The sequence below is a fragment of the Rhea pennata genome, chromosome 24, assembly GCF_028389875.1.
Source record: "Rhea pennata isolate bPtePen1 chromosome 24, bPtePen1.pri, whole genome shotgun sequence".
Classification (NCBI taxonomy): Eukaryota; Metazoa; Chordata; class Aves; order Rheiformes; family Rheidae; genus Rhea; species Rhea pennata.
The window spans coordinates 6,716,603-6,738,769 of NC_084686.1; the positions used below are offsets into that span (position 1 = coordinate 6,716,603).

The window sequence follows — 22,167 nt, forward strand, 5'->3', positions numbered from 1 at the left end:
TCCGCCGTTCAGTTAAGCCCATTTCTCATCCTGGAGGAACGGAGGTAACTCAGTCTGTCACCTTCCAAGTAAGGTTTTCTTTGCGCATCAACTGTCCACGAAATGCTCGCCCCGGCGGCTGCGCTAGCGTAACAGCAGGAGGAATTCATACGGTTTAGAAAAAAACCAATGGCACTCTTGGCAGAACAAAGATCTGCAAAATTCTTGTTGTATTCATCAGCCACAATTCACGACACTTAATTGCACGGCATTTACGAGACGGATTTACAGAGATATATAGTCTGTTTGCACCAAGCCTGTTTGCACCTCCTGATATGCAGCACTGCAAAATAAATCTGCTCAGTGGTGGAAAGAGGAAATAAAAATACAGGAAAGCTGGCACTCGAGGAAAGCTAGTTAGTCTTTATAGCACTGTTAATCAGCAACAAAGTTCAGACTGTATGCCCCTCGGCCTTCGTTAGGCTCTTTGCACGAGCAGAGAGGGTGTTAAAACACCAGCTTTGCCTTCCTGGTGTGCAAGTGTACAGCCGCAAATACTCGGCCCTGCTGGCAAACTGCAGCTTTACTGTCAAGTCGTGAACATAAGCACAAAATCTGCTTCGTCCTCCCCACGGCACAGCTAGCAAGGGGGCTGAATAGCTGCCGATCGTCCTTCCTGCCCGAGCACTTGAGACCAGAACAGCTGCAATTCAGTTTGTGCCGGGGTTTGCTTCATATGTTTTGCCTTCATCCCTATACTCACTGCTGGAACATTTTCCTCCTATCTAGGAAGTGACATTTCCAGTCTCTCTTTGTAACTATTTGTCTGCTAAGGGCAGGCTAAAAACAAACATAATGTGGTCAGCACGTTTTTCTAGCGCCTTGGGCAGCATTAACTTTTCTTTGCAACTTTCCTTGTATGACACAGGAATGATGCTGTCTGTAGGTAAGTCGAGTGATTCTGCCTCAGCTCATAAAAAAAAAAGGAAACTGCTTGTTTCATATAACTTCCCCCATCTGGGGGTTATTTTCAATAGCAGGCTGCGACACTTTATGAATCTCTGCTGCTTAGTCATACGTCTTACAGGCCTTCAGGCTTTCCAGGTCTGAGGACTGGCTTTGCCCAAGCTATCATTGCACGCTGCATAATTCATCACACTTAAAATTTAAGGATATGAACTCAATGAGGATTTTTATTTCACTTTCTTGTCTTTTTTTAGCCTTTAAGTGAACATAAATTATAAAAAAGCCCTTTAGTTCCAAGCTTTGGTATCAAATTTGCATAGTGCACGATCAGACTTGGACATTACAAATTCAGTGTAATCTAGCTTTGAACGCGCTTTCGCTCCTCCTCCTTGGGTGGCTCCCTTGGTGCTGAGGTGTCAGCACCCAGCCTCAGCCTGGAGGTTGCTCTGACTTCAACCACTGCGGGTCAGACCGTGAGGCGCTTTGAAAATTCGGCTGGCCAAAGGGTGCCGTCCATCGCTATGGAAACACACGGGGGAAACCGCAAGGCAAAGTCATCTTGCAACGCTGAATTTCTGGATTTTGTTGCTAAAAATCATTGCAAATGATGCTTGTTCCAGACGTGTGCTGGCACAGGCAGAGGGTAACCACCATCCACACACCTCAATGGCGGCATCTTTCCTGGTTGTTCTAAAATATAAATATTTACTTCGATTTTTCTTTTAGAAAGCTGATTCTTTAAATATTTGGAAAGTGAGACTGCACCCTTTTCACTCTTCATCGGATCCGTTTAAAAAAGCAGCGTGGGAACTCGTGTCGCATTTTTGCTTCCGGACTCCGAGGCCAATGTATGGTTCTCCACCGATTCTCCTGCACCTCTGAACGCACCTGCAACACAAGAACAATAAATCACAGTTAACCAAGCCCTGGATCTAGTGCCCACCACCACGTTGCTCAGGGAGGACAAGTGCACTGGTTTGGAGACAGCAGGAATGCACAGAGGGAGAGGAACTACTATAGAGGCTCTAAAATGTTTGGGTTTTTTCGTTTTTTTTTTTTTTTTTTTTTTTTTTTTGACTCTGTACAAAGGCCTTTGCCTGCACAGCCTGCTCTCGTGCCTCAGCAGGCCATGTAGCATCCCTTGGAGGCTTGGAGGCTGTAGGAGCAGCACTGAGATGGGGTGACACCCCCATTCCCTTCCCAACCTCTTGGAAAAGCCATGCTGGGGGATGGCAAAGCTTCATAAATCGGAGTGATGTTGCACCTCTAATATGTTAGTGACTGCCGACTGCTTGGAAATCCTTGGAAGAGAGGGGAGAAAGGCCCACCAGGTGTCACCCATTCCTGGTAGCACTCTGATCTCTCTATTGAGTTAAAGCTTGACTTTCACCCAGTGAGGGGAAATAAAAGCGGTATGATTTCCAAGAGCAATTTTGGGGGCCTGGTGATCTGACTTCTCTCTGTTTAATGTGCGTGCCTCTTGCTGATGCTGTTTTGCATCCTGTGCACTCAACAAATAAAACACACGTACTCGTCCCCATACTCTAAAACTTGTCGCAGTCAGAGGTTGCTTATTCAGCTACGAGACTCTGCAGTTCAGGATTGGATATTTAGCACTGTGGATTCACTCCAGACATCCCCATAGCTTCCTGGCCACCCTGCTTCTGCCCAAATGCATGCCCCAGCCATACCAGTAAGCAAGAGTGTAGTTTATGGTGAGGATGAACACAGCAGCTGCCCAGTGCCAGAAGAAGCACATGGTGAGGAACATGACATTGTTGTGGTCTTTCTCGTCCCACATCGGGCCTCCCCATGGCTGGAACAGCACAATCCCAATCTGCATGGAAGAAGCCATCTGTTATTGTAGGGAGAAGGGAGCGTATTGATCACCTCCGGCACCCTCTGCTCCACCTTTGTAATCACCCTGAGCCACACAGTAACCAAGGAACTTGAGCCCCATGGTTTGTGTACACAGCACTGGACTCACCAGTCCCGAGTTCAGATCTCAGCTTTGCAGTGAGTTTGATGCACAAGCCTAGGTCAGCCGCACGTGGTGTTACTGCTTTCCAACCTCACAGGCATATTCTGGAGGCAAACTGGGAGTGGTGAGGTGTGTGAGGAAGTGCTGAGAATGGTCTGGGTGCTTGAACCTGGCACGTCTGGCCTTGCAATGACCCCTCCTTCCTCACCAGGCCCTCAGCTTGTATGCATCATTGGGACATGAATGAGCTTTGTGAATGGTCATCTCAGAAAGGAGGCAACACCAAGCAAGCCTTCACCTTAGGTCTCTCGTTCCCAACAATATCTGGCCATGTTTATCCTTCTGCATTGCAGACACCATCCTATCCTTTAAGAACACCGAATTTATCAGTTTTAAGCTAGCCAGCCCAGATTTTAATCTCCAAATAAAGGCCATAGCAGACCTGGAGCTGAAAAAGAGGAGGCTCATGATTTCTTTTTGGTGGCTTAGTTTTGGGATCCGTTATCTCTGATTAATTTCATTGCTTCCCCATCTATTGCCAAAGCAATCAGATGGCCACATCTTTACTCAGCCATTTCATTGCATGGTGTTGGTTACGTCTTTCCACTAAGCCAGAGGGAGTGCTGCAGAGTGCATTAGACACATTAAGCAATTAGTACTTGGTTGTTAGATACTGTAAAATGTTGCTTGCTCACTGAGAGTACTCTCTTCCCCCCGCCGAGAAGTTGTAAGCCAAGACAAACAGCTATTTCAGCAGTAGCAGTCATCAGACATGACCTACGATAAGTAAATTTTCATGCCGAGTTATGATTTATTTATGAAGTGAGCCTTGCAAAATTATTCTTTAGAGAAAACGGATTGATATGTGATGTACATCTTCTCTTTTCCATTTTGCACCTGCCTCAGCACTCTGCTCCGCAGGAGAAAGGAGGTTTTACTGACCTGCCAGAACCACGTTCCCTGGACAATGGTGACGCCAGCTCTGAACAGCTCCAGGACAATGTTATCACGGAGGAAGACTTCCAGCAGGATGCTGGAGGCCCCTGAAAATATGGCGATGAGCAGCAGGGAGTGGATATGCTGGTCCAGCATGGGGCGGTGAAGGACGTGATAATAGAAGAGAAAACCTGCCAAAATTTGTACCACACTTAGAGGAGCATTAACGATGAAGAACCACAGCCACTTCACTCTTGTAGAGTACCTTGGTTCCACCTACATATCAGCCCACTTTACCAGAGCAGAAACATGAGCCCCATGTATATAAAATCAGCAAGCTAAAGGGCAGGGAAGCGAAATGAACTCCTTAAGGTCTGATGGACACAAGTGGCCACAGAGAGCACCCAGCTCTCCTCCGAGTCCTCATCTTACAGCACACAGCATTGCAAGACCACTCAGTTTTCTGCTGTACATTTTTATTACTGCTAAGCATGTAGCAAAATTGCCTTTTTTACCTCCCTGGTGGAATTTATGGTATGGTAGGGGAGGAAGAAAACCTGCCTGGTCATCCTGGACAGGAGTCTCCATGTGAACAAGGAGACTCAGTGTGGCACCTGTCACTCCAGTTCTCCCAGTCACAGCCTCTAAATCAGCATGGCAAAATGAGAGGCCTTCATTTGCTGCGGAATATCTGGGCAATACTGGCACAAAATGCAGAGGCAAAGGACAGAAAAACAGCACTTTCCTTTCTATATTAGTACCAGCAACCTCTTCAGATCATCCTCCCTCCCAGTCAGATTCCTGCTGTGTCCTCCTTTTCCATTACTTAACCTTCACCATTTTCTTGGCAGCTGGAAATCATAGATTTCCTTCTCTTACATACCAGACTTTTAACCTGTTGAATTATCTGTGCTCCTTCTTCAAAGACACTGGGTGAGGGAAAGGCAAATAACACAAGATACTCCTTGATAAAGAGTTCTCCTGTATAAGCAAGAGCTTCATCTCCTAGTGTCCTTTCCTTGCCCTATTAGATCTGAGAGAGGTCTGAAATTGTGGCTCTCAACTTTCAAGGTAGTCTGAAGAGACAGTGATATCCATGATGCGCTCAAGCCAGTGAATAAAGTCCCTTGAATCTGTCACGTGCAAGGCAAGCAGATGAGGATGTTGCTGCCCGCGGTGCAATGGATGGCTCTCTGGGGGAACACGGGGCGCTCAGGCAGCCCTGTGGATGCAAGATGAATGCAGCATCCACTGGCCATTTATCACAGCAAGGAAACTCAGCCCGCTATTTGGTACTGTTTCCTCCCAGAGCCCTTCAACATTATGTTTGCTGTCAAGTATGCCAGCATGCCAGACACGAGCGATGGTCTGGGGGTCTCTCTTGGGAAAGCATTGGCGTGATGTGTCCTGCCTCTGGTTACATGTCCCTCCTTGCATCTGTGCTCAGCTGCTCATCTACTGCTGCACAGGAAGCCATCCAGACTATGGGAACCACCTGAATATTTCCCTCTGGCTTGTATCTCCAGCCAGGCCCTAGAGAAGATATCTGACAGGCAAGGGGCCTATTGATGCCTGCACTTCCCATCTTGCTAGAGACAGTCCTCGATAACATCTCAGAACCAAAAGTGTCCTAACTTCAGGGACATTCAAGGAGATAACTTAACCTTGCAAATATTGGTCCCTCTCTGCCTCCCTGTCACACATCCTTCCCCTCAGGAACAAACATGTCACCTTCCACCCACCTTCAACAAACACAGCCACAGAGAGCATGAGGCGATCCAGGCCCAGAGGCACCACCTGGGAGAAATAGGTGAGGACGTCCACCATCCCCGAGAGGCCGTAGAAGAGGTACATGGTGGTGTGCTGCCAGTTCATCAGCTTCACCCAGTCACGCTTCTCCCCACTGTAGAGATACAGGTGTGGGCCGTCGGGGACGAACTGCTCTGCCAGCATCCCTGCACAGGCACATGAGATCATGACATTTTTCTCCTGATGGACTGGTTTACACACAAGGATGTGTACTCATTACTGCAGGGGATTTCTTAGCCTGAGCACTAATGTTTTGGAGTTAGGGAGAAAGGACTGCCTGTCTTATGGTAGCTCAGCTTGGGGAAAGGTTATCAGACTTGGTTTTCTCACATCAAACTCTCCTAGAGATCAAGACAAAACAAGTATCAAGGACATCTTCAATGTCTGGATTGTTCTCTCTGGAGTATAGAGACAAGGACTATATTGCAATCATCACTACAAGATGAGAAGATACCAGCACACCTACCAGAATAGCCTGGTGTAATCCTTACCTATTAAAGCAAAGGTGATTTTGACTCCCCCTTCAATGGCATCTGCACGCTGGAAAAAATAATTTCTGTGGGACTTCTTATTTGCTTTCTGACTGAGATGTCTCAGTGGGTATTTCACCGACCACCAGAGCCCAAAAAGGAGGAAGAAACTGCCTGGAAGTACATGACCCTTGAAGTTTGCCATCTTTGGTAACTTCTTGGATCTAAAAGGCAAAGAAAAACAATGTCATCCAACAGCCTATGCTGGTGTTTGACATAATGCTGCAAAAGCCCGTGGGTGGGTTTGATCCCTCCCAGGAACAGGATCGTGTGTTTCCTGCCCTTCAGCAAGTATGGGCTGCATCAGAGCAGAGGAAGGGTGGGCTTTGCACGATTAGGGAGGGAAGATCATATACAAGAAAAACAAGGTTTAGGGGGTTAGGAATAAAAAAATAGGAGAGCTTTGTTCATCTCCTGCAGAAGGACCCGAGCGGCCCCGGGAGCAGATTGCTGTGTCCAGAGAATTTCTAAATTCCTGGAATTCTTTCAGCTCCCGGGGTGGGGAGCTGAAGCGTTTTGTTTAAAACATATCTACACTCGGCTTCAAAACATGCCCCCCAGCGAAAGGCTGTGAAAACAACCGCTTGCTCTCCAAGTCGCCTCTTCCTCCCAGCCCTTCTGCTTTCTCCATCGCCTAACGCGGGGTTTGCACCGCGTGGAGCCTGGGGCTCGCGCCCCCAGGCCGCTCGGCCCTCCCGGGAGCCGCCCCAAAGCCGTACGGCTGCAGGGCGATCTCCTCCCCGGCAGCCCGCGCGCCTCCCTGCCCCTTCGTCCCGGCGCGCGGCCACGCACAGCTATGCAGCCTGGCCAGCGGACCGGTTTCCAAGGAGAATTAGAGCGATTAAAACCCAGTTGGCTCCTGTTTGCTGGTTTGCTTAATTAGGTGGAGAAACGATTAGGTCTTTGATGTGGTCTCGAGCAATATGTTCAGGGGCCCGTTGTGTCGGGCTGGGCAATTAGGCTGTTTTAATTGATAGCAGAGGCTGTGCTGCAGGTGCCCTCGGGTTCCTCCTCAGGTTAATCCCGTTTCTCTGTGCGCTGCGGTGCAGCTAGCGCCATGCAGAAACCAGCGCTCTCGTGACTTGGATTTGATCCATCAGAATAGCAAGAAGCCGGGTGGTTTGACGCTAAACCTCGCCCGCAGCGATCCACGCCAAGATGTGCTCTTTTCCCGATGTTTCCTGACTTTCGTATAGAGTTTGGTTAGCGGTCGAGGTTGGAAATGGCTTGTTGCTGCCAACCTCGGAGAGCAGAGAGCAGATGCGGTTGCTTTGTTTGAACCTGCTTGAGGGTCAGTTCATTTTGGTGACACTTAAATCCGTTCCGGCGGAGCGAGGCCCTACGTGGAGCGAGGCCCTACGCAGACGTCATCTCCCACACCCCGCTGCCCCAGGGGCAGGTAAATCGGCGGGTGAGATCAGACCTGTCCAAGCAGCGTCCCCAGCCCGCCTGATCTGAACCGGTTTAAATGAACCACCTAGGCTTGTTTGAAAGCCTTCCTCTCCCATAGGAGCACGTCCCACGCGCAGCGGCGGACGCGGCCTGCTGGCGTCCTGCCGGATTGCACCCGACGCCGGGCTCGCGCCCGTGCCGCCACGGTCCTGCCGCCAAGCCACCACCGAGAAACGTTTCACGCAGGCGCCGGGGCGGCGTTTAGGAGGGAATTTGAGACCGCGGCGGGACGAGCCGTGCACAAACCCACTCTCTTCCGCTGCCTTTGCCAGCAGCTTTGCAGGCGGCTGGTAGCACTGCGAGGCTCTGCCTTGTTGTGCAGCTTGAAGGGAGAGATTTATTGACAGCAGGCGCGTCGGGCTATTAAACACAACATCAACTGCAGTTGCTGTTTCCCAGCCAGGCTGGCACAGTCCGAGGGGTGAACACAATAGCGTCGCCGGAGGAGACGGCCAGGTCTGCCTCGCGCTAAAGGGAGCAGCACGCCCGAGCCAAGGAGGCGGCTGAAAAGCTGGTTTTTGGGTAAACAGTGAACCGCTTCACGTATATATAATAACATAATATTGGGATAATTAAGCAGCTAGCAGAATACCCTGGCGAGACTGTAACGTAGCAAGGTCGTTCTGCATGCAAGTTGTAATTCCAATGTTACAAAGCTATTGCAACAGTATTATATGTCGCATATATTCTTCCACAGACCAACGCCAGCGTTTCTCGGTGTTTAATAGGAACCGAGGGCTTTCCACACGGAGTGGTCAGGTCGTTATTACCTTATTCGGAAAGATTGAAGCGCTTTTGTCTCTTAAACCAAATTCAACCTGCTCCAGTCCACCCGGCGCCTCAGCCGCTAAATAACCTGCCGGCCGCCCGCGGAGCCTGACCCTGCCCTCGAGAGCCCCGCCGAGCGCCGGGGCCGTTTCGCGGGTCTCCGCTGCCCGCGCCCGGGCGGATTCTCGCTAGCAGGAAGCAGGATGTGCAGCCGCTTATCTGGAATGCGTGACGAGGAGCTCGGTTTCTTTGGCCTCCCTTCCTGCTCAGAAAACGTGCAAAAGGTGCACGCTGGAAAAAACGGCGCTTTCAACCGCGAGCTCCCGCGGAGCGAGCAGGGTGGCTCTGACTTTACCTGCAGTCTACCACATTCGGGGGAAAAACAAGCTCAAGATCCAACTGAGGCCGGCGTTCGTAGCCACAGAGCGCTCTGCCACCCGCTAAAGTTAAAGGGCATCATCAGAAAGTGCGACTTTGCCCAGTTTCTTAACCTGCTCTTTCTCCGTCACCTAATCGGGGCAGCCGATAACGCGCCTGAGTCCCCGCTCGCTTTTAATTAATGCACTTTGCCCCCCGGCGCGTTTATTACGATACCACGCACTACGCTGGCTTAATGATTTACTGTTTCATCTGCTCTTATCGCCTTGCAAAGGAGTCCGGTTGTCCTTGTTTCAGAGCTAATTCGCCAAACTGCCCGGCGAGGGGCCCAGACCCGAAGGGAGGACGGTGAGGAACGAGATGGTTTGGAGGAACTGGATGTGTTTAACCTCAGAAAGACAACCCCAAGGGCAGATGTGATGACAAGCTCCAAAACCGGAGAGCCGCTCTCCGTCTACACCGCATTCAGGTTCCTCGTGCTCTTCCACTCCTGTCGCTTTGCTGCGGGGGCCACAGATGACCTCCTAGTGGGCAAATCCTGGGACCTCAGGGCTTTCCGAAGGCCTCATTTGCTTCACCAGATCCTCCGTGATGGTTTTATTGGATTATTGACAATGACCTGGTCAGGGCACTGTTCCTATTTGGAAGTTAAAGACTGAAGTCCCCTATGGGGAACAGCTCACAGCCATCACCCGTGCCATTCGCTTTGCCCTTCGACCTGCACAAATCAGACGGTGAAGGCAAATCCGAGATACCTGGACGTGCTGCGGGGCTTGTGGGGCACGTGGCAGCCTCCCTCCCAGGGGAAACGTTGACTCAGCAAGCAAGCGAGACGTCTCCGGGCGCAGCAACGTCGGCACCAAGCCTGGGTCTGGCGTTGGGCAGGCTGCGGAGGGGCACCTCTGGAAGCAGCGCAGCTCTTCTCAGCCCTCTTGAGCTGGTTTTGGCCTCCGCCTGCTGAATCCGGCAGCACAGGAGAGAGCTGAGGGCAGGTCTTGGAGAGCGGCGGTGCTTCAGCCAGAAATGCTCCTCCTCAGCCCGTTTCCGACCCTGCGGGCTCTCCGTTTGCACCGCGTCTCCCCGCGTTCGAACACAACGCAGCCCCCGGCCCAGGTACTCTGCACCACCCCGCTCCGCAGCGGCAAGCATCCATTACCCAGCGCTGTCCCGCTCGTCCGCGAGGACTTGTAATTGCAGGAGCACGTCCATTAACTCCCCTCAGAGCTGGCTCCCTAACGCATCGATGCCAGACGAACACGCTGCTCCGAATGATTTTATCCCGCTATCATCGTTACATCGCCACCTCCGTCTGCACCAGGGAGTATAATGGCAATGTCGAACAGCCGTGTTATTTGCTGCTAATACTGGCTAGCCTGGCTCCGTCTGCAAAGCCAGGAAAGCAACTTCTCTGCCTTTAAAGGGTACTTTGGGGTTTTAATCTTGAGGCTAAAACATGCCGAAATGACTAGAACTTGCCAAGCTCAAGAGCTGAGGAACTGCCGGGTGCTGCAGGAGCTTGTGCTGCAACCACCGAGTGGCACCAAGGCTGGACCAAACTAATGCTAAGAGAGAGCGCTGCTTTTTCTTCACTCTATTATGTGCACTTGTTTATTTGCATTTTTAAGGAAATGCTGGGGGACTCGCTGGGCCCAGGTGTGCCCAGAAGGAGCGTTATTTGCCTAGCGAGACCCCTGCTCCTGCCTGCAGTCCCCGGGAGCTATTTTGAGAGATCCATAACATGACACTGCTTAACTGCTTCCTTCAGCTGCCTTTGGCATCGTCCAGAGAAAACTTTCCTAGATAAATGCGATACAGCTATTAAGGAAGCCACTTTGATTCCAGTGTGCTGAAGGTAAAGCCAACTATCCCCCCTAAATAGCTGCCCTTACGCACGCTGAGCAACGTCGCGGTGCCTGCGTTCATTAGGGAAAACAGAAACTTTTGGAAGGGCTCTGGGTACCCCCGATTGCACCTCGTGCTGGAGAACTCAGACGTCGTTTAAGGACAGGCGGATAGGAAGGAGGACGGAGCCCATCCCCTCTTTCCAACAGGGCTCTGGGCTCGGGCTCGGCTGCCCCGACAGGCACGTCTGCAGGCTGTAGCTGCCGGGCGATCCCGCAGGGAGGCGAGAGCTCCTGCTCCGGTGCCCGCAGCGGGATTTCAGCTCCCCGGCGCCGGATCGGGCTGGGAGCAGAGCAGGGCGCAGGAAGGGCCCGCACGGGACCCCCCCTCGCCGCCCCACTCCCCGCCTCCCCTCGGCCCCGGCTTATCGTGGTTATTTTTCCCACTTCCTCCTCGGACGGGAGCGCCGGCCAGCTGCCGGCTCGCGTCCCCCCTGCCCATGGGGGTCCCCGCGACGCTCCGCTGCCCCTTCCCGCTCCCCACGGATGGGGGCTCAAGCACCAGCCGTGGGGGACGCGGCGCGCGGGGACACGCGGGGGAGGCGGGTGGGCTCCTTCCCCTCCCAGCTGCGGCGGCGATTTGCACCGGTTGGGCCGATTCCCCCCATGCACCTTCCCCAGCCAGTCCCCTTTCCACCCCCCCCCGGCTCCCCGTGAAGCCCCTCGCCGGCCGCGGCGCGTTACCTGCGCGGCGCCGCACCTGCGTCCCGGTGCGCCGCGCTCCTCCCCGCCGGCCCTGCCTCCTCCCCGGGCCGGGCCGCCGCAGGGAGGGGGAAAAACAACAGCAACAACAACAGGGAAAAAAAAAGAAAGAAAAAGAAAGGCCTTTTCCCCAACCTCCGCTGCATTGTTGCTGTGACTTGAAAAACAAAGTGAAAAATCCTGCTCACCGCCTCTTCCCAAGCCTTTACCCCAGCGCTGCGTTCGCTGCCGTTACCGCCCTAACCCCACGTTTCAGCACCCAGCGCCGTTTCCTGACCGGGCCTCCTATAAAACAGAGTTTTATTCTTAACACAAGTTTCACCTCTGGCTCGGTGAGTGCTTTGCAAACGTTAAACATCCGTCCGTAAACGTTAAACATCGAGGGAGGCGAGCGTTAGCTGCCAGCCCTGTTCGTCCCGGGTCCCCGGCACCGAGCACGCCTGCCTGGGCACGGCGAGGGGGGGTTGTAAACCTCCGCCTCGTTTCACGCACCGGCCCGCGGTTAGAAACCCCGTCCAGCGCTCCGTCCCCTTCCCCGGCCGTAACTTTTCCGGGAGGGAGATTGCAATTGGAATCGCGTCCGAATTGCGATCTCCTCCCTCGCTGCCGCTTGAGCAGGTGCCTTCTCGTAAAAACTAACGGGCTCATCCACCGATCGCCCTCTTATTCCTGCTCCGAGAGGTGGGTGCTGCTCAAGCCACCGGAGGAAGGAAGCATCCCGGAGGCATCCTCTCCGCGCCGATCTTATCAGCGGCGCTGGGGCTGGGCGCCCAAGCGGTGCGGGTTGGTTCAGGTGGGGCAAGCCGGACATTCCAGGGAAAAAAGGCCAAGCTGTTGGCAATCCCCCCCACACACACCCCATCAGTGCTCATAGAAACACAGCTGCTGCATTAGGTGGTTTTGTGAGCGCCCTGGGAGCCTGCTGCCGTCTTGACTCATGTCCTGCAAGCACTAGACGAATGAAGCAAGGTGCCACAGGAAGGGCCGTGAAAAGGCAAATGAGGCACTGAAAAATGTTGTGCCAAAAATACATAATATTTCTTTTGGGGGCTCATTTGTTAACTATGAAATACCGAATCCCACAGCTCCAAACGGGTGAGCTTAGCTATTGGGGCATAGACACGGCTCCGAAATCTCCATCTGCCCTTGCCAAGCGGCCGGCTCTGCGTTGTTGGTATTTCTTGGCTACCAGGAAAATTGCACCATCAAATGCTTGCAGGAAGGAACTGCAAAGTGTGTTGGGGGTGGATCTTAGCACAAGGAAACAAGAAACCTCTCCACACGTATTTGTTATAGCAAACCTCACCCCTGAGCTGGCAGTTAAACCCACACCAAGTCCATTCCCTTCCTCCATCTAAAAGGCAAATAGCAGGCAGCCAGGCTAATGCCTTAGCAAGCATATTTTGGGATGAGAAAGCACAGCCGTGTTCTCTCTGCATCTTTAATTTATAACTGTGCCTTCCCTAGATTCAGCCCCCACTTAAAGCCCTTTAAACAGCCTTGAAATCACATTTACAAACTATAACTCATCTAGCCTGAGCCCAAACCTTGGCCTCTGCCCACCTGTGGGTACTGGGCTGCTGCTGCTCGAGATGGGCGCCCTGGTCTCCACGCTGCCTTGCACAGAAGTAAAACAAAATTTTATAAAAAGCCAAGATTTAAATCTGGCTTAACAACTTTTCCAAATACTGTTGCATTGATGTGAAGTCAGCCCTAGAGAAAAAGACACATTAAAAACCCCAAAACACTATTCCAGGGATTTTCCAGGCCCCAGAAAGCTGTTTTGCCCTGTCCATCTCTAACTTTTTGTCTCTTGATGTCTGTTTTCTCTCTGCATATTCAACACAGGCTCTAAAACCCTGGCCCTCAACAGCCAGCAGCAGTCTGTCCTTCTCCACACACTGGCACCGAAATCCGCAGGGAATGACCTGGGAAAGTGGGAGTTGGCTGCTCCGGGAAATGTCTCGGAGAGCCGCCGGGGGCTCTGTGCTGCCAACCATCTCCACGTCCACAGTATTAAACGGAGGCTGGAGCATGCAGCGGGAGGAGGAGGGAGAGATGCGTTCATGTGAGTTTGCTCGTAAAGACCTCAGATTTAATTAACTGCTTGAGGAAATGGTAGGGAAATAACAGACTGTAATAGCCAGGAAATTAGCTTCCTCCTTTCCAGGGGCTGGCAAGGAGGGCCGATGAAAGAGCTGCCGCACGGACGGGCACCCTGGCAGCTAAGCTGCAGTTTTAGGGTCTGTGAAAATGTGGAAGCAAGCCAGAGAGACGCACGGCATAGGCTCCGGTGCTTTCGGGTGCCTCGCTGGGGTATCAGCTTGTTCGCGTCGAACCACCGCATCAATCTCGTTTTCCTCTCGCTCCTCCCACGACGGAGCAGGAGGTTGATGGGTGCATGTGAATCCTGCCTCAAGAGCGGCACCACGTCTGCCACGCCGGGCTTCGGCGAAGAGTCCCTGGAAAGGGCTCGGGCAAAGCGCGCTTGGACCTCGTCAGTAACTTCTCCATCCTGCAGAAGTGTTTCTCATGCATCCAGCCAGTCCATTAATATCTCAGATATTTTTTCCCAGGAGGAGACTACAACCTAAAGTCACTGTCTCACTCTGGTGTCTTGTCCCTGAGAGAAGTTCATTTTCACCTGCTCATTAGCTCTATTTTTCCCCTTTCTGAGCCGATTATGGCTCTGGCAGTGCCAAGGCACACACGGTTAAGGTTTGGCAAGCTCTTTGCTGCCGTTACTGCAGAGCAGAATAAGGCACAGTATTGCAGTAGCTACCTCAAAATTGGTCATCGTGATTAAGAACAGAGTTTCAAACATTGCATAAGGAGCGGACAGCCTTGGGTTCACAATTCTGGGCAAGAAAGTGGGCTGATAGGTGAGCTTGGGAGATAAGAAATGCTTCATCTCTTGCTCAAGAGGTAGAGCTCATCGTCAGGCAGTTGTTTCTCTGCTGAGCAGTGATGCCAAACTACCTGGAATGGGGGCAATGGGAGAGGAGCAGCATCCTGTGGCCTCCTCCAAAGCACAGTCCATGCAATTCACTCCACATGATGGGCAGCTTTAATTCCCCAGCCCAACGTGACAGTCGGGAGATGGAAAGGGCCATCAGGAGGGATGCGCTGGGAATCACCGAAGAAGGTGAGGGACTCGCTGGACTGCACTCGAAACGTGACCCAGGTTCTGCAAACACTGATCCTTCGCAAAGCCATCGACGAAGAAGTTTGCCAGATGGCAAAAAACAGAAAAACAAACAACTGATGCAGCTTTCTCTGGCCCAGGCGACGAAGGCATGCCAAACTGCAGCTGCGAAGAGCAGGCCGAATGTGTGCACAGCCAAACCGAGAAGGACTGCTTTTGTGCAGAAACTGGCAAAGAGAGGCATTGCGTGCAAACTGAAAATCCAAGGTTTCTATAAGCAGTCTCCCCGTGAACAGATCTGAGGCTTTGGCAAGGGTAAAAATAGTCAAGACAAAGCTGCAACTAAATAAAAGTGCTCAGAGACGACGTGATTCAAACTGCATCGGTCCCAGCTGGGTGTCAGCTTGAGAGTCCCTGGAAAAGCTAGAAGCATCAGTGAAGATAGAAGTTCACTAAAAAGAAAATTGTCGACTCTGGCAAAAGACACATTGGAATAAGCAAAGCTGGTGAGCACAAAAACAGTGACAGACAACACAAAGGGAAATAAATAGTGATACGATGGCAGCTAAAGGTCAAAGCAGTTACACTGAAAGAGGAGCACCAAGCTGTTTCCAAAGAGGGCATGACTCCATGGGTAATTTTAACATGGGACAAGCAAAAGCCAAGGTGAAAAAATACTCACAGTTGAGGTGGGACAAAAACCCTGTAGAAATGCACCCCAAAACCTCTTCCATCCCTCCACCAGTGCGGGTGCTAGAGCTGCACATATGGGAGAAGCAGCTGGAGTGGGGCAGTCGTGGCCCTGCCGGGGAGGAGGGCAACCACCGGGGCAGCTGGACCATGCTCGCAGGTGCCCCCAAGCCGCTTCATCTGTGCCCCATTCCCAGCTCCGTCGTCCACGAGCGGAGTACCCTCCATCCTGTAACAGTGTGGGACACCCCGTGCTCATGCATCGGAGCGGCTGTGCCAAGGACACGGGCAATTAATTCTTTGCAAAGCTACCACGCTTTTCAGCTAAATCGCAGCTTTCCATAGCCCCATTTGCAAGTGGGATCAGGTGCAAAGAGAGGAAGGATGCAAAAAAAAAAAAAAAAAAAAAAAAAAAAAAAAGGCTTTTTAGGGGCTTTTTGCCCCCCTCTCTTCAAGCTGTCACTCGGCAGCGAGTGGAGCAAGGGCGCATCTCGGTGGCGGAGGGAGGAACGTCACCTCGCCGAGTCCCGCGGCTCCCGGAGCCCCTGCTGCTCGGCCGCTCCTCCGGGGGCTTGCTGCTCTGACTGATGGCTGAGGTTATCTGAAAAATGAAGCTACTAGGGACCGGCAGTATCTGGGAAAAAAAAAAATAAAATAAAAAAAGGAAGAGAAGGGAAAGAAAGGAGCAAACATGATGGGTAGTTTCCTGTGAAAAGAGAGGGGAAAATTAGCATGCCACTTTGACTCTTCAAACTCTTCATTTCTTTCAAATCGGCTTGGCAAACTTCATCGTTAATCCTGATATTTGTTTTTCCTTCTTCCCTGTGTTTATAGCCAGTTACAACTTTTTGCTCCGTTTTGTCCCCTTCCCACCTCCAGCCCCGCTGCTTCAGCTCTAATGGCCCTCTCTTCAGAGCAAACATCTGTGATTTCCAGCTGTTTTCCAGATTCTGCTCCATCCTAGGAGCCGCACTTCATTAGCGAGTGTAAGTGGGGACCGGGCACGAGAAAGAACGGGAAAAAAAAAGGAGGATTAACCCACCTTTAGCAATTAAAAGCGAGCTGAGGGAGGAGCAGCTGTGGCGGAGCCTCGCGGCAGTAAAACCTCCCGTGCCGGAGACCCCCGGGGCACGCCGGCGGGCTGAGGACGGGGAGCACACGCGACTCGTCGCATGTGTGTCCCCAAGCAGGGCCCAGAGGCAGGAGGCAAACCCCAGACCGGGAAATTTGTAAGCTCACCCCGAAAAGCCCCGTCCACGCGGGACGGCGGCGCAAGACGCGGGGACGCTAGGTGGTGCTGAGGGCTCGCGGGACCGGGGCGGCGGAGGCCGGGGGGGGGGGGGCCGGGCTTCGCCCCGCTCCCGCCGAATTCGGGTGCCGAGGGCCCCCCGCAGCCCCGGCCCAGTCCTTGACCAGTCAAGAGGGAGGAAAGCTCTCGCCTCCCGCCAAACCTGAGCAAACGCCAGCTTTCAGCGAAGCAGCAAGCCCCGATAAAGATGTTTCTTAAACGGCTTATCATTAAATGGTTTATCATTAAATGGCTTATTATTAAATGGTTTGTTAAATAGTGTCAGAAAAACGGCTGTGGCCAGCGCGCCTGCAGCCCCCTCCCAGCACCAGCCCCCTCCGGCACTAGGGATGGGCGCGGGAACGGACCCCCCCCCCCCCCCGGCGCCTCCGTCCCTTCTGCGGTGCCCCGACTCCCGCAAGCGCTGGATTTTGTTACCGCGGCTATTTCTGACCACTTTCCGAGCCCTTTTAGACCTCGAGCGGCCCCCCCCACCCCGCGCCCTGGGGCGGTGAGCCGTGCTGCGTGCCCCCCCCCACCCCCACCCCGCCGGCTGCTGCGCCAAGGACTCCCGTGAGCATCCCGCCCTGCAGAAAAGAGTTGGGGGAACCGGTTCCCGAGCCAAAAAAAAAAATAAAAAAAAAAATAAAAAGAAAGCCAAGGTGAGGAATGAAGATGTGCTTTCTGGAGCACAGAGAGGGACACCACTTCTCGACACTCTTTAGCCCCCCCCCCCCAGGCTTGGGATCCTGCTGCACGTGCAGAGCAGCTCTTGCGCCATCCTCAGCCGCCCCCTTGCAAAACGCGGGGGCTGCTAATTGGGCTGAAAAAAAAAAATCCCCGCTGCCCCCCCTCTGCCGGCCCCCACCTCCCCTTCCTTCTCGCTGCCGGGGGGCTCCGGTTACGCCGCCCATCCGTAAACAGCGGCTAAAATAATTGCGCAGTTGTCACGGTTGCGCAGCCGGGGGGGCCGGGGGGGGGCTATTTTAAAACGCCGGCTGAGCCCAAAGGGCCGGGAGGACGGCGGCGAGGCCCAGCTGTCCACGCCGAGGGCGAGCGGGTGCTTCAAAGCGCCAGGCGGGATGCCTTTGCGCCGGCCGTCGCGGCCAGGCGCGCTAATGGGATTTTTTGACGTCTCGTTCCTGGAGCGGTTGCTGGGGTTTGGGAGACGTCGGATGGGAGCTGGGGTGCATGGAGAGGAGGAATACGAGGGAGGCTGGGAAAGGGGATGATGATTAACGGGGGTTTTAATGACCCACCATGTGCTCAGCTACCTGCTAGGATGCTTAGGAAGAGGGCAGGCTGAGAGCGGATGCAGAAGCACTGGGGGCAGCAGCACTGTGCACGTTGTGAACTGCCGGGCTGGGTAGCAGAGGAGAAGGGAGCAATCCGGGAGGTCAGGGCAGGGCTTCCCCACTCCTCCAAACCAACAGACACCATTCTTACTCTGTCTATAAGATAAGAGCTGGTGATTACTCAGTGTTTGTCAGCCCTAAGCGTAAGCAGACACCAGTCTGTTTTTCCCTCCAGTTTAGTGTAAGCCACCAGGGTGGGTGGCAGGGAGAAGGCAAGCAGCTCTTTGTACCTTGGTCCCTACACTCTTCCCTTTAATTTGCAACCTTTTAGAAACCTGCTTTCTGCTTGCTAGATGCTTTGCTCTCCACCCGGGCAGTGAAGCCCTGCGAGGTCCTCCAAGGGTGAAATCTCAACCTAGTAGTAGGGTGCTAATCTGCTCCAGCAAGTGAGCTGATAGTTGCTTCTTGGACAGAGACTACTCCATAATAAGGGCTATGACTGAATGCAACTTTCTCAGCTGTTCCTGCAGTCCTTTCTTCCTATACACGTGTTCTGGGACCATCCGTGGTCTCCTGAACAAGGGAGAGAACTGCACCATTGGTACGTAGTACATCAAAACCAGGGGAAGGACAGGCAGGAGGAAAAGGAGACATTTCTAGTGGGCAGAAACCAGCTCTTCTGCTGGTACAGCCACCTCCTTTCTGTTGACCAGGAACACACCAGCTTTCTCGATACACCTCATGGTCCATGTGCCTGACCTGGAGGTATTTGTCCAAGACACCAGGCTCCAAATTAGTGACAGCAATTGGATGCTGAGCTGTGGGTGCTTTTCCAGACTTAGGCTCCGGATCTCTGTTTTATTTTGCATCACTTCTCCACAAGCCACTAAAGCACGCTGCCTGCCAGTTCCCCATGTTTAGCTGCCCGCTTGCTGCCAGTGGCGCATCCATCCCAGTTACCTTCCTCTCTGCGATGCGGTCCTGCTGCCTGGGCCAGCTGTGTGAGTCTAACCCTGAGTCAAGCACCACAGAAGATCAGAGATGAGAGGGTCTAGTATGTAACAGAGCCGCTTGTCCATATGTTTCTGCTTCCTCCGAACAACGCTCTTCTCCAACCCCTCTGTTAAGCGGTGGGGTAGCACCAGCAAACGCAACGAGGCTTTACCTGGTGGCCCGGAGCAGCTGGGCCAAGTCACATTGAGAGCGGGTGCCCGCCCAGGAGGGGCCGGCTGCTCGGGCTCCTTGGAAGGCGAACCGGGAGCACGGGCAATTGCCAGAGCCAGGAGAGATCCATCTGTCAGCAGCTACAAGCCATCTTCTAGCTGAGTTTTAGCGTTTCGGCCAAAGCCACTTTTTGGGGGAAGGAGGTTGAGCAGACAGAGGAGAAGGCAAAAATACAGGAGAAAACAACAAAAAAACAGAAAAGTGCAACCTGTATTAATTACCAGCCCATTTGTAGGAGGCGAAGCTGCCCCGGTCTGTCATCGTGGCTCCAGCTTTCCTGCCGAGCTCCCGCGGGGCCCGTGCTTCTCGGCACGGCCATCGGGATGGCAGCTGCGGCCGACCTCCCCCGTCAGAAGGCACCGCCGGCCCTTCACCAACCCTCCCGGCAGCATTTGTCGCCGCCGCTTTCCGCTAATCTCTCTTGAGTTTGCGATTATTTTATTGCCCGGGCGCCCCGACGCCGGAGCCGGCCCCCCGCCCCGCGACGGCCGCCGGCGGCACGGCGCGCCGTGATGAAAAGGAGCCGGGGGTGGCGAGCGGAGCCGGGCTCGCGAGGAAGACGGTGGGCTTCAAACGGGCCGGGGTTCCTCCAGGCCGTCCGCTCGAGGGCCGGGGCGATTGAAGTCGGCCGAGCTGGGGAGCCGGCGGCCTTTGAGGCCAGCCGCACCATCGCGGCCAGGAATAATTGGAGAAATAGTTTATCTGGCTCACCGACAGCTGTAGGGAACGGGCGATTTCCCGAGGATTAGGGGAGAGCTGTGAAAGGGAGCTCCCACGGGAAGTCTAAAACCCTCCTCTTGAATTCGACCGGCCAAGAACACATGTTAGAGCCTTTGACTTACTTTTTAAGCAACTTCTCTTTCTTTCCAAACGACCCTATAAACCAAAATATTTAAGTAGTTGAAACGCAAGGCAGGAAAACGGGTTCCATGGGAGAGCGCTGAATTATTTAGTGGTAGTTGATTTCTAGACGCGCTTTTCCTCTGGTGCTTATTTTAATTTGATCTAATCCTGCTGGTGCTATTGTAACTTTTTCTCAAGCATTTCCATTTATTGGGTTTTAAGTTTACGGGAGTCATCAGGGCCCAGGGAACAGACTGGAAGACGGGAGAGCCACCTCTTTGCCTTGCTCTCCCCAGGCATCAGGCAAAGCTCAGCCACGGCATGCAACCGGGATGTGCTTTCCATTGCCGCCACCAAAAGCCTTCTTCCCCATAAAATTAACACCCAAAACAAACACTCTACACCCAGCTGCTGTTTTGCCTGGGGCAATGTCAGAGCAGATATAATCCCAAACCCCTCTACCTCTGATGGCATGTGAGTAGATGCAATTAGAGATGAAGATAAGACACCTCAGTGCTACGTTGCAGTTCAGCTACGGAAACTTCTTCTGCGGCGTGTCCCACGGAGCGCTCCAACCTCAGCATGAAGGATCTTGTCTGGAGGAGCTAATCCAGGCAGCATCCTGCACCTCCCCTCCACACCAACACACCCTATGCTGAGTTTGCCTTGGCCCCTCCAGGTTTCTGCTAAAACCGCTTTGCAAAGCCATCACCTCTCCCTTTGGAGAGGGGATGAGGCTAAGGCTGCGAATACAGATTATAGCTTTTGTGGGGCATTGTTTGAGGTCAGGGACCTTCAGTAGCCAGCGTGCAAGTTACGCAAAAATCTAGCCCATGTGGAGGTGGAGATGCTCAGGCACCTCAAAGCCTCCGGCACCTTCCGTACCCCCTCTACCTACAGCCTCAGAGCAAAAACCATTTCAGCCCACCTACAGACACACACAGAGAAGCAAACCACAGTGAGCATTGCCGAGAGTAACTCAACTGGTCCAGGGAGAGGTTTCTAAGAGAGCTGGGACAAGCCTCCAATTTGCCCTCCCTATCTCTTTCCTTCTGTTGCAAAGTCGAGGCAACCAAGTTTGACCAAACGTTTCATTTTCAAACAGCTACAGTTATATGAGCTGAGCCTCTCTTCCCCCACCAGAGGCCGACTCCAGTTACCCCGGAGCGGCCACGTTCGACAGAACCTGCACAACCACAGCCAGCACCATGCAACTGTGGTCACACCAACAACCGTGTTCACACCGACACAGCCTCAGCTTGAGGGTCTCCCCCTTTCCCTCAGGGTAAAGCTGTCCTAAAACCAAGACCAGCAGTGTTAATGCCCTGGCCACTGTGGGCTTCCCCCAGCCTTGCTCCACTGGAGACGAGAGGGCAGAGCTGGCGGAAACCAAGTCCGATGTCATCCCCTCCCATACTTTACACCGCTTCAGACATAGATTTGGATCAAGAGAGAGACATAGTTAACGATCTAATCACTATTTTTAGAAAACCAGTCCTCCACTGAGCATGTATTTGGCAATCCCTACAGCTGCATCACCAGCAGTGAAACCTTTGGGGATGGGTTTTGCCTAATTCCAGTCACTCATCAGGAAAATAAACTTTTAAGTCCTTCCCTTGCTGGTACAAAATTATTCTTTATTGCCTTTTCATCAGAGCATTATCCAGGCTAGTCTTAAATTCATTGGGGTGACAGGTCCCTGTGAAACCATGTGATTTTCTAATTTTTACTATTGTAGAAAGAAAAAATGTGACAGCTACTGGAGGAGAGATTCCCTGGGATTTATTAAGTGCACTGATCCGGAGGCAGCCTTTGGCTTAGGGACTCCATAAACCGCTGACTGCTGAAAGCTGCAGTATTTCCTAGGAAAAAAGATTTTCCGTGCCTTAGTTCTCAAGAATACTCAGCTAAAAACTGTCTTTTTCTTGCTCTCCTTCCCTAGAATTTGGTGAATCTATGGTTTCTGCTCACTCCCAGCATTTAGGTAGAAGGGATGAGACTGGACCGGGCTCGTTGCCTCTGGGTGCAGGAGCGAAGGATACTCGATTTTGGGGCCAGTCATTCAACATCTAAGATCAGTGTCAACTTCTTGATTTGTTGAAGGGAGCAATTACTAGAGAAAACCAAGACAAGGCAGTTCTAGAAGACTTCAATGCATAAGCTACAGTTCAAGTGGAAAAAATTGAAAGAAAACATAACTTTCAAATTATGGACTGATAAGAGCTTAACAAAAGGAGTTTCATTTGTGGGTTTTGTTTTTTTTTAATACCATTCAATCAT

At 52.6% G+C, this 22,167-nt stretch overlaps 1 protein-coding gene across 1 annotated transcript; it reads right to left on the reverse strand.

Annotated features, from left to right (window-relative positions):
- Positions 1–1,715: 1,715 nt before the first annotated feature.
- Positions 1,716–6,373, reverse strand: LOC134150598 (transmembrane protein 45B-like). Its single transcript, XM_062594641.1, has 5 exons — positions 6,163–6,373; positions 5,605–5,817; positions 3,869–4,053; positions 2,637–2,782; positions 1,716–1,833 (listed from the first exon to the last, which is right to left on the reverse strand). The coding sequence occupies exons 1-5, from the start codon at positions 6,344–6,346 to the stop codon at positions 1,716–1,718; spliced, it is 846 nt and encodes a 281-aa protein (XP_062450625.1). The 5' UTR covers positions 6,347–6,373.
- Positions 6,374–22,167: the final 15,794 nt, after the last annotated feature.